This window comes from Schistocerca gregaria, chromosome 2 (genome assembly GCF_023897955.1).
Source record: "Schistocerca gregaria isolate iqSchGreg1 chromosome 2, iqSchGreg1.2, whole genome shotgun sequence".
NCBI lineage: Eukaryota > Metazoa > Arthropoda > Insecta > Orthoptera > Acrididae > Schistocerca > Schistocerca gregaria.
Window position 1 is genome coordinate 675,408,988 of NC_064921.1, and position 12,319 is coordinate 675,421,306.

The window sequence follows — 12,319 nt, forward strand, 5'->3', positions numbered from 1 at the left end:
AACTGTGCACTTCACATTCAGTGCATCAATTTCTTCATAGGCAGTATCATAGTACACTATCTCAGGCTTGATTGTTGCAATGCTCGATGAAACAGCATTATGCCTTGAAGACACTAAACTAATAGCCTTCTTAAGTTTTTCAATGAAGGATATAAGTAAGTAATATATCCAAAAACAATTAAGTTTTACATTTTGCTGTCAGAAACTATTTTGGAATCCTCCGTTTTATTGTTATTTTGTACATGTGTGGCCTTTTTGTGTCCTCTTCCCAGTTTGACAAGTACATCTGATTTTCTTAATGAGGATATTATGGTAACATAAAAATTGTGGTAACAATACATCCTGCAAACCAACATCATCCTCCAAAACTTTACGAGCTTAGAAAATAAGCACAATTAGTTGGACATAATAGCATGTTTTAATAAACCAGATGTTTCAGTTTTTACTGAGCACTGGTATACCAAAAACGAATCTTATTATGCACCCATTAACAAAGAATTTCTGCTCATCTTTCAGTAGGGATATCAAACCTTACGGTGATGTTGCAAAAAGTGGCAATTATTGGTGCTCAAAATGTAATTCCTTATGTGTTCAAGGTGTTACTGAATTTTCTGCGATAAGCTATAGATGGGAAAGGAAACATAATTTAGATATAGATAGACCTCCATCTGAAAGTACAGATTTTTTAAGCTAATCTCTATCAACTGCTTGTAGAGAGAGATAGTAAATATATTGGGAAAACGGCTGGGTAATTATGCTGATAATTTTTCACAGTTTAATAAAACCTTATCTAACACAAAACAGTTTTCACTCTAAAGAATGGCGAGTGGCACCCACAGGTCTAACATTACTGATATGCAATACAGGGTACCCACGACTTTGTACTGGGATACTTTCTTTTGTTGATTTATGTAAATGACAAAATACTGCTCCCCAAATTCAAGGGCAGTTCTGTATGCTGATGTTACATCCATTGCATGCAAGTGTAAAGGTCATCAGCAACTACAAAAACTATGAAACTGTATTACAAATGAAATAATTCAGTATTCCTATGAACGTCATCTCATTGTCAGCACAAGGTAGCAGCAATAATAGATTTTAACCCCACAAGACAGATTTTGAAATTCAGTTGTGCACTGGATCAAAGAAAACTACTGCTTGGTTACAGTTAAACTTCCTATATTTAACATGTTATAACATGGAAACTAATTACCGCACAAGAACATAACTTGGTAGCATTAATGTCAAGGACATGGGGAAGAGAAATAATGTAGAATCAATTCAACTGAAACACTTTTAATGTGCTGCTACAGTACACCATACCATTACATACCAGTACTGGTGACAGTGGTGGAGGCTGTTATGAAAAGCTTGCGATTTTATTCAAATCTGATGTGGCAAGTTAACAGAACTTTTTATCCATTTGAGTAAAAAAATTGTGTAAAATCGATAATGCAGCTTCTTACTGAAGTCTCTTCAGGGCCCTTCGGAGTCTTTCACTTACATGTCAACATATTTACTCCCTAATATTATTTGTTGTTCGTAATAGAAGTAATTTTACTCTGTTCAGTGAAATGAACTTGTAAAATACTGGAAGTAAATACAATGTCCATGTAGACTATACATCCCTGCCTACGATTCAGAATGGAATTTCACATCAGCCAGAAAACTGAAAATCCTGAGATATTAAAAAATACAAAGTGAAAAATTATTTTTTTGCCTCTCCTTCTGTAATTATAATTAAACATAATGTTTTGACTCAAGGATGAATATGCTGGTTAACACTAAGGTTCAAATTAACAGGATTTTAATGTTTCCATTATATATAGGGGTGACAGTACTCACTGTAAAATTATGAAATGCTTTGTACAAAGTATGAGAGAAAAACAGCACTTGAATAAAAAAAAAAAACATTTCTAGCTTTGAGCGTCATTGCTTCCTTCCTCTGGGAAGATTAATTTGTTTTGTGACTGGAAATGAGGGGAATATCAGTTAGACCACCCATATAGAACACTTAGGTGAGTACTGCTCCAATGTTTGAGATCCAGGTTGGATTTAAGCAACACACTGAAGCAACTCAGAGGCTGGATGCTAGATACGTTACTAGTAGTTTCAAACTACTTGCGAGTATTATGAAGATGCTTGGTAAACTCATGTGAGAATCCCTGGAGGGAAAACAATGTTCTTTTTTTATAACACTATTGAGAAAATTTAGAAGGCATGAGAAATCAGTTGATCGTATGGTAGATAGCCTTTCTTCCCTCTCTCTGTTTGCGAGAAGAACAGGAAAGAAAATGATTTGTAGTGGTATAAGGTACCCTCCACCAGGTACCATTTGGTTGCTTGTGTAGTATGTATGTACATCAAAATATGGAAGAAAATTGTGACTGCCTTCTACATTAAGAAGTAATAGTTGAACTAACCTAAAGCTTCGTGATTTACTTCAAATGTTTTGTTCCACTGATACATTCTGGCAATCAGTGACTTTCATCTATAGCAGTCTTAGAACTTGGAGATGTCAGTATTGCTTAGATCCATAAATATTTTCTCATTGAGCTCTGTTTATTGAAAGATCATAGAAACTGGATTTTTGAGAAACTACATACAGGAAGATGTGATTGGCATATAGTTGTTTGTTTACAGAAAAACAACGATCAAAATTTAAGCATATCGGGAACACACACTGTGCAAGAGCTCATATCTGGGCTAGAGCACTACACTGGATTTCGCTCCCTTCCCTAAAACCTTGGCTCGAGTAATAAGTTTATTTGTAGCATAGTCTGAGGTCTACATTAGGTTGAAAAGCGATAATTTCGTCGACAGTTGTGGAACACAGCGAATGAGAAACAAAGGTTGTGGTAACAGACAGACATGTGGCTTTGCCTGATATTATTTTGTGGCATATTTAAATGCACTTTACCACATTTAACGCATTACTCATAATATAAAAAATTGAACTACTAGGTCATCCCCAAAAAACATATATTAAAAAATGAACAAGCATTCGACGTATTTTGATGCATATTATGTACAGCTATCGTACACAAACTGGGAAAATGCAATGGGCGTTCCACTATGTATCCATTACCATATTTGATTTTTTTTCGGCATTTGCTACTGCTGGTATGGGTTCAAATACAAATTCGTGCTGCAAACGTATTTGGGCTATATTAGTAAGCTACAGTTAATGCGTTAAAAACATTTTGACACTTTGTCCTCAATGCGTAATATGTGTTATGCTATAAATCACTGTGCCTTTCGATCAATAATTTGTAATCAGTTGGCTTCAATCAATCATTTAAGACTCTCATATGTAACTTTGACTACGCTGCGGATTATTGTCACCAGAAGCCAGATTATTCTCATTCAAGCCTTCTTTCTACATTTAATTCTGGTAACGGAAGCTTCATTCAAACATCTGGATTGTTTTGACGTTCCAAAACAACAGCTGAAGGCAAGTCTGTGTAAACGCTGTGGCCAACATATGACGTCACTAACGTCAACAGAGTAGTTTACAGGTCTAGTCACCAGGCAGCGCTGTCACGCTTTCAGCCTTTCTGATGACGTCATGAAACGATTCCTCGAGGCCCGCGACACGCACGTTCGCGACACTCACTGGTATAGAAATTCTTACCATTTGACAGCTGCAGCGACACTAGTAAGGAGAACTTCAGATGCGTCGTAAGCGAATTGTTTGTTTTGCATATCTTTCCTACGAGATTTACGAAATATTTAAATAATTTTTTGCCTCCAAGCGTTTGTATGAAATCAGAAGACGGAAATGTATCAAAAAAGATTCCAAAATACGCGCAAGTCGGGATAAAAATCATGAATCCAGTTGCAAGTTACAACACATTCGTGATGTTGTGACGTTGGATAGAACCGAACCTTACCACATTCATATCAACGGAATATAAACTCATAGATTCATACATAAGAAGCACATGACATATATATTCGTTTATTAGTACCAGACAAATGCTCTACCCTTTGCTTTAAAAGGTGAAACATTGTCACTTATCCTACATTTTATTGCTTTCCACATACCTCTGTAATATACACACTGATGGGAGCATACAACATTCTGACAAAATCTGTATGCCTGAGTGCTGTAATGTAATAAATTTAGGGCAAACAACTTATTTTCGCCCTTCCATCTTGCAGATGGCATGCTGATGTGGCTTATCAACAAGTCAATGGAACCATTTTTAAATATCGAGATCCTACAGTCTTCAAAATTTGTTTGTCCTTCTTCACTTGATCCTTCTGATACAGTTTCTATTGCTCTCTTTATCTTTTTCTAGGTGCGAATAACTGCCCTTAATTTTACCAATCGTCAAAGCAGGCGAATCTGGCACTGCTATATGTAACTGACTGCTTCTGTGCTGTGGGAGTGTTTTACAGCTGTAGATGGATTGTCAAACCTTTGTGGCAGTTTGCTCTTCATCATCAGTTGATATGGCTCATTTGGGGTCAACTGAAGAACGGGATACAACTCGTCGGCTTTGACCATTGACTTAATTGGTTGCTCATAGATATTAATGTTGGAAGTTAATCGAATAATAAAAACAATGAAGAATAAAATGTCCTCAGAGATTGACGAGATACCTTGCTCAGTCATTATGAGATGTGCTAGTGTCATATCAGACCCACTCATACACTTCATAAACATATCATTTTCAGAAGGTGTCCTTCCACAACGATTAAAAATTGCAAAAATAAAACCATTGTATAAAAAGGGCAATATACATGAAGTGGGAAACTATAGACTAATAGCTTTATTATCGGTATTTTCAAAAGTAATAGAGACAGTCATGAAAAACAGAATTATAAATTACCTCGAGAAATTCAATCTATTGTCTGTAAACCAACACGGCTTTTGCAAAGGAATGAGTACAGAGTCAGCCATCACCCAATTCATTGAAAATATTGTAATGGGGCTAGATAAGAACCACAGTACAATAGGAATTAATTTGGACCTCTCAAAGGCATTTGATACTGTCCAACATGATATCCAGCTAGACAAATTAGAATATGTCAGTATACGAGGAGTAGCTAAAAAGTGGTTTCAGTCATATCTCCATAATAGGAAACAGGTAGTAGAAATTGCAACAACAAACAGTAAAAACCAAAGTATTGTTTACAGATCGGATATTCAGACTGTGCCAGTTGGGGTAACACAGGGGAGTGTTCTAGGACCTCTCCTATTTCTTCTTTACATAAATGATATCAAGATTCCACTAAATGGTACTCATATAACCCTGTTTGCGGATGACACAAACATTGTAGTAACTGACATAAACCGGGTATTGCCAACATCTGCAACCAGAGTTATAGAATTTTTGCAAAATTGGTTTGAAGTGAACAAATTAACCATAAATATCTCTAAAACTAATTATATCCATTACAGGAAAGCAAAGTAACACTCTGATCTAGATCTCAGAATACAAAATAAAGAAATTGTGAGAGTTGCTAATACAAAATTCTTAGGTGTACATATAGACGAAAATTTAGACTGGAAACGCCATATCCTGAATCTGTTGCATAAGTTAAGCTCTGCTTGCTTTGCTTTACGTGTTATTAGTTTTGTATGTAGTAGGGAATGTAGCAGAACTGTTTACTTTGCTTGTATACATTCTGCTATTACCTATGGCCTCGCCTTCTGGGGTCATAGTAAGAAAAATCTCAAAACCATCTTCGCTCTACAAAAACGAGCTGTTAGAATAATTACCAACAGTTCAAGGCTAACTCCTTCAAAGCAATTATTTAAACAGCTGAATATTCTACCCCTACTGTGCCTCTATATACAGAAAAGTATAATTAATGTAAGAAGAAATATTGACAATTTCCAATCCAACTCGGATCTACATACTTACAACACAAGAAAGTGCAATGACATTCATATAAAAAGAGTTAACAAGGCTTTGGCGTAGAAACAAACAAACATACAAGGAATCAGATTGTATAACAAACTACGGGTAAAGATAACAGAAATAAAAAAAATGTCTTCATTTAAAGAAGGAGTATTCAAATCTTTAATGACCAACTGCTATTATAGTGTGAAAGAATACCTGGAATAGCTTCATACTAAACAATTATATTTATGTACTCTATGCCAATAGTAATTTTTATCTGACTGTTGCTATGATCTAAATAAATAATATGTACAAAAGTGCTTTAATTATATGTGTTATATCTAAATATCAACTGTGTATTCTATGTAAAAAGTCTTTCTCATACATCAATGTAAAAAATCAAAGTTGTACATGCTATTTCAATGTGGTCTGATGTTATGTAGTCTACTATGCACATCTGTATTTTGTATAGTATTGTTCGCCGTATATATATATATATATATATATATATATATATATATATATATATATATATATATATATATATACACTCCTGGAAATTGAAATAAGAACACTGTGAATTCATTGTCCCAGGAGGGGAAACTTTATTGACACATTCCTGGGGTCAGATACATCACATGATCACACTGACAGAACCACAGGCACATAGACACAGGCAACAAAGCATGCATAATGTCGGCACTAGTACAGTGTATATCCACCTTTCGCAGCAATGCAGGCTGCTATTCTCCCATGGAGACGATCGTAGAGATGCTGGATGTAGTCCTGTGGAACGGCTTGCCATGCCATTTCCACCTGGCGCCTCAGTTGGACCAGCGTTCGTGCTGGACGTGCAGACCGCGTGAGACGACGCTTCATCCAGTCCCAAACATGCTCAATGGGGGACAGATCCGGAGATCTTGCTGGCCAGGGTAGTTGACTTACACCTTCTAGAGCACGTTGAGTGGCACGGGATAAATGCGGACGTGCATTGTCCTGTTGGAACAGCAAGTTCCCTTGCCGGTCTAGGAATGGTAGAACGATGGGTTCAATGACGGTTTGGATATATCGTGCACTATTCAGTGTCCCCTCGACGATCACCAGAGGTGTACGGCCAGTGTAGGAGATCGCTCCCCACACCATGATGCCGGGTGTTGGTCCTGTGTGCTTCGGTCGTATGCAGTCCTGATTGTGGCGCTCACCTGCATGGCGCCAAACACGCATACGACCATCATTGGCACCAAGGCAGAAGCGACTCTCATCGCTGAAGACGAAACGTCTCCATTCGTCCCTCCATTCACGCCTGTTGCGACACCACTGGAGGCGGGCTGCACGATGTTGGGGCGTGAGCGGAAGACGGCCTAACGGTGTGCGGGATCGTAGCCCAGCTTCATGGAGACGGTTGCGAATGGTCCTCGCCGATACCCCAGGAGCAACAGTGTCCCTAATTTGCTGGGAAGTGGCAGTGCGGTCCCCTACGGCACTGCGTAGGATCCTACGGTCTTGGCGTGCATCCGTGCGTCGCTGCGGTCCGGTCCCAGGTCGACGGGCACGTGCACCTTCCGCCGACCACTGGCGACAACATCGATGTACTGTGGAGACCTCATGCCCCACGTGTTGAGCAATTCGGCGGTACGTCCACCCGGCCTCCCGCATGCCCACTATACGCCCTCGCTCAAAGTCTGTCAACGGCACATACGGTTCACGTCCACACTGTCGCGGCATGCTACCAGTGTTAAAGACTGCGATGGAGCTCCGTATGCCACGGCAAACTGGCTGACACTGACGGCGGCGGTGCACAAATGCTGCGCAGCTAGCGCCATTCGACGGCCAACACCGCGGTTCCTGGTGTGTCCGCTGTGCCGTGCGTGTGATCATTGCTGGTACAGCCCTCTCGCAGTGTCCGCAGCAAGTACGGTGGGTCTGACACACCGGTGTCAATGTGTTCTTTTTTCCATTTCCAGGAGTGTATATATTGACGAAATCCATGCAATGTACTTTGTCTCTGGTTGAATAAACTACTACTACTACTACTTTACTTTCGATCCATGGAGGTATTCTTACCTCCATGTTTCGATCCATAGATAATAAATCAGTTGTCTGCTGTGGATAAGCACCATCCTTGTAAATTGAAATAAATGAATGTGTTTTTAAAAGACAGCGCTAGACATTGCATAAGATTTTTTTCGATTGCGTTGATTTAAATAATTGAATGTTTTCAACTCTTTTGGTACTTAATTTCATGCTTAGGCGAGTCTGAGATAATTTGGAAGAATAGCTTTTCATTCAGAAGAATGTTTAGTTTTTCATTTTCGTTTGTAGTTATGGATTTATCTATTCCCATGAATCGAATGTCAAACAATGTGGTTAACTGCATTCCACGCGAGTGTATTATTGTCTGGCTTTGTTCGATGAGTAGCGACAAAATTTTACATTACTATAAAGGCAAACAGGGTCTCCTTTCGCAAGATCTTCTCATCTGCCATTCACTAGCCATTTTCTGCTCCTAAAACGAAGCAGTAATCATCAATATACACGCTGTTTGCAAGCGAATCCTGACGATACAGTTTAGTAACGTGATGGTATATACCTCTCAGAGACCTTAGGAAAGGTGTGGTACCTTCTTCTTATTGCTGCTGCAATCTACCGCGCTACGCTATGCTCACATTTGTAGAAGCCATTGTACAAACCAAAATAAACTACTATTTGCTTCCACTTTCACGATCTCGCCAATCCCAACAGTTTAATTTACTGGTCGCTTGGCGCACTACTGGCACAGTAAGTAACAAAATCGAGCCGCAGTGTCGGGAGTGCCGGCGAAAGAACAGATGAGGACAGCGATTTGATTTTAGATCAAGTGACTTGAACTGATTTGCCGTGACGTGACGGACGTTGTGAATAAACCCGGACTTGACCGTGCTGTGACGGCCAGTCTGATTTGGTCTTTAATTTTTCGCTTTCAGATGTTATATTTTGTTTGTGTGAGAATCCTGGAAATCCTCATTCGTCCTTTGCAATATGTCACGAGAGAAAGCAAGCTAGAATGTACTGTAAAGATTAACAAGACACAAAGCTTACTATAACGTGAATGAACGCAATGACAATAGTTTAACTTCGATTCCGTTTAGCAAATTATGTTACTGTCAGAAAAGAGATCTCCCTTGAACAGCAACCAAACATGAACAGCAGATACTGTTTCACGAACTTCATATAATTAAAAAAAAAAATACCCTTTCCCCCACCCCAAAAAAAGGAACCTTTGGGGTTTTGTTTATTAATTGAGTATCTTTGACATCATATGGAAATAGTTGTACCAACTGTCAAAACGAAACCACAACAAGTTTTGCTGTCAAAACACGTTTGTGCTTACAGTGTGTTTACGATGGTTTGCTATTGATATGTTCGAAAATAATTCTGAAAGGACTCTGAAGGCTTAAGTGGTGACGGTCATCATTTTCGGTGCCTGTCGTATTATTTCCGCAGTTATTTAAAGCAGTTTAGGATTGTTATTATTTAAAGCTAATGTGAAGTGAATGTGCGAAGCCCGTCATATTTTTCTGAAAGTTAATTAAGAGGAATCTAGTATCACAAAATGACATCTTTATTTGACCAGTATGAACAAGCTTCTCAGCGTGTGAGAGGAACAACCGCACCAATTATTCGCCCAGAGATGGTAAAAGAATACAACACTTGTACATAACCACCACGTTTTTCTATCAGCTAAATATAACTTGATACTCATTGGATTTTCAGAGTACAACAGGTTTCATACATATGAAGTTGGAAGAGGAAACACCAATATTCAGTAAACACAAAGTCAATTTTTCGCCTGCGGAAAGTATAACACATTTAGCTGTCAGTAATGATCACGTTGTAGTAGCCATGGCAAATTATGTGCTTTTAAGGATTAGTGTTCAGCCACCAGAGAAGAAAGAAGGTAACAAACTATCCAATGCAGAGTGAATTCCATTCTTATGTGTAAACCAAAAAAGCTTCAGTACTGTCTAATGTACAAATGAGTTCTGTAGTTGTATCATTTCTGTAAAAACTATGTTTATTCTTTAACTTTTTATGCAAGCGTATTAACCAACTGCGAAAGACAATAATGAAATTCCTTTGGATTGTTTAAAGTAGTATAGCAGTTTGTCAGTCCAAGTATATCTGAGAGATGTGTAATTTCATTTTGGAGAATAATACAGACACTGGCAAGTGCATCTGTGGGAATGGAATTTCGGACAAAGAGGACTATCCAGTAAGAGTCGTTAGCTTTTACCAGTGTTGTAGGAAACTTGCAACAAACGATGCAAACAGCATGGCAACTGTAACGTGATGCCACTGGTGATTTTTGTAAAACAGGCTAAGCTGCAGCACAATCTGTCATCATAACCTCTTGCTTTCACATTTTGCAGCTTTGCCATCTAACAACAAAACTCTAAATATATGCTTGAAAATGTGATGTCACAGTAGCCATTAACATTAGGCCACTGGCCAAAGCGGACAGCTCGTCTTGAATATCCCTCATGAATTGCAATTTCTAAAGTGAGCAGAACTATGTGCCCCCAGGGGGCTCATAGAGAGATAACAAATACAGGGTTCCAGAACCAAATTGTAGTCAGCACCATCAGTCCTGTAGTACACGCTACTGCAAGAGGGCTAGACATAACAACAGCACAAGAAATGCACTCATTAAATCAGTTGGAGATTGTAACTAGTGTGCTAGAGTGTCAGTATGCATTTATTGTACTAATTTTCAGAAAGTATCTCCTTTCTGCATTGATGAGACTTCAGAAGGTATTGTTGATAATGTAAACTGAGTTAAGACTCCACAATGGAATGCTTCTTATTGAAGTCATTACTACTCACCTGCTGCTAGCAGGAGAAAATACATACACACTTAATTTCAGCTAGAGATTCATTAGTGATGGGAAGCATCATTGACATGCATACTACTTGAGTACAAACGGGATGGGAAATGGATGGTATAACAGTGTAATGGTGAGACACAGAAGACTGCTACCATTCAGTTTCCCTATCCTTCCTCAGCAAATCAGGGCAGGATTTTTTCACCTTCAGGTGAGACTTTACATACTTAGTACGATACTGTACCAAGTGGGCAGAAGAGTGAGAACTGGGCATCAAAAGCCAGGCTAACACTTTCAATCAGTTATTAAAATTAGATGTTAATTACACTTTTGTAAGTTTTTACATCCAAGTGGACTAAAAAAATCACGATCTTCCAAAAGAATAATTACTTCCAGTCAATCAAATTCAAAAACATAAAACTAAAAATCATTCACAAGAACTATATATTTACACAGCAGTAACTCCTTGTAAAATTTCTAAATTCTTAAAACACATCGGTAAAGGTACTCATTTGTTTTTTGAATCATAGTCTAATCATTTATACAAACTCCATTAGTCATCATTAAGTATTAAACAATAAATGTTTAAAGGCCATTTATGCACCTTGAAAGAAAGTAAATATTCAAAGTTTGTGATACAATCAAATGCAGTGAAAATGGTTTAAATTATTATAAAATACAAGACTCCACCAAAGTAAGGTAATTTCTCATGAACAAACCTTGCTCAACAAAATCAAGCAGCCCCCATCTGCAGCAAGCCTGATATTGCTAACAGCTGTGGTTTCCCATTCGGTGCCAACTGACATCTGATTATTTCAAAGCCAAACATTTACTGGACCTCCAATGCCCAGCCAACACCTCATAAATTACACATTTCTGTACACAACTTGAAAAGAACAATAGGTAACACTTGGAAAGAAAAAGGCTTACAACTGATAACCACTGTGAGTCCCAAGGTACAAGATAATTACAATGACAGCCTTAACTAGGATTTCCTCATTCTCGATTTTGTTAATTATAGTAATCACATGATGGTGTCCATGATGAGTTAAACACTCACACGATACTAGCAGTTTTAGGTAAGCTCACACATATGTAACATACAGTATTTAATCAAACTCTATGCATGCTAGCAGCAGCCTTTTACAAATTTCTGCTAACAAATAGTACAAATTTATGGACTCACGATACGTTCCCCACATACTGTAGCATGTGCCTTATTGGATCAACATATGTAGGCAACATTGTAAAATTCAGGAAGACTATAATGAGATGATAAAAACATTAGATGGTACATAACAACGTCACATACTGTCAATTACTTGATATAATATGCTTGTTGGCATTATGATTTATAGAGTGAATAATTTGTGCACTTATAATACACCAGTAAATTAAGCTAGCCAGTGCTGGATGTTTATCAGCACGGTAGAAGTACTGGTTGCAGGAGTGTTCAAGTTAAGGTACCAAATCTATCCTTTGCAGGCTACAAATATAGTATCATTTTACACCTGCAAGGAAGCTCAATAATCCTCAATATTCTTCTTCTCAGTTCATGATTATAAGACATCTCCATGTGCAGATTAAGCCACCAGCCCAGGT

General features: G+C 38.1%; 1 protein-coding gene across 2 annotated transcripts in view; it reads left to right on the forward strand.

Annotated features, from left to right (window-relative positions):
- The first annotated feature begins 9,162 nt into the window (after positions 1-9,162).
- The window catches only part of LOC126334735 (vacuolar protein sorting-associated protein 18 homolog), a 259,374-nt gene continuing 256,217 nt past the window's right edge, over positions 9,163-12,319 (forward strand). Inside the window, exons 1-2 of one of the 2 annotated variants that reach the window (XM_049997277.1) lie at positions 9,163-9,528; positions 9,609-9,792. In XM_049997277.1, coding sequence (XP_049853234.1) covers positions 9,448-9,528; positions 9,609-9,792 — 265 coding nt within the window. In that variant the 5' untranslated portion in view covers positions 9,163-9,447. The remainder of the gene's footprint in view (positions 9,529-9,608; positions 9,793-12,319) is intronic. The other variant, XM_049997278.1, reaches the window with a different exon arrangement.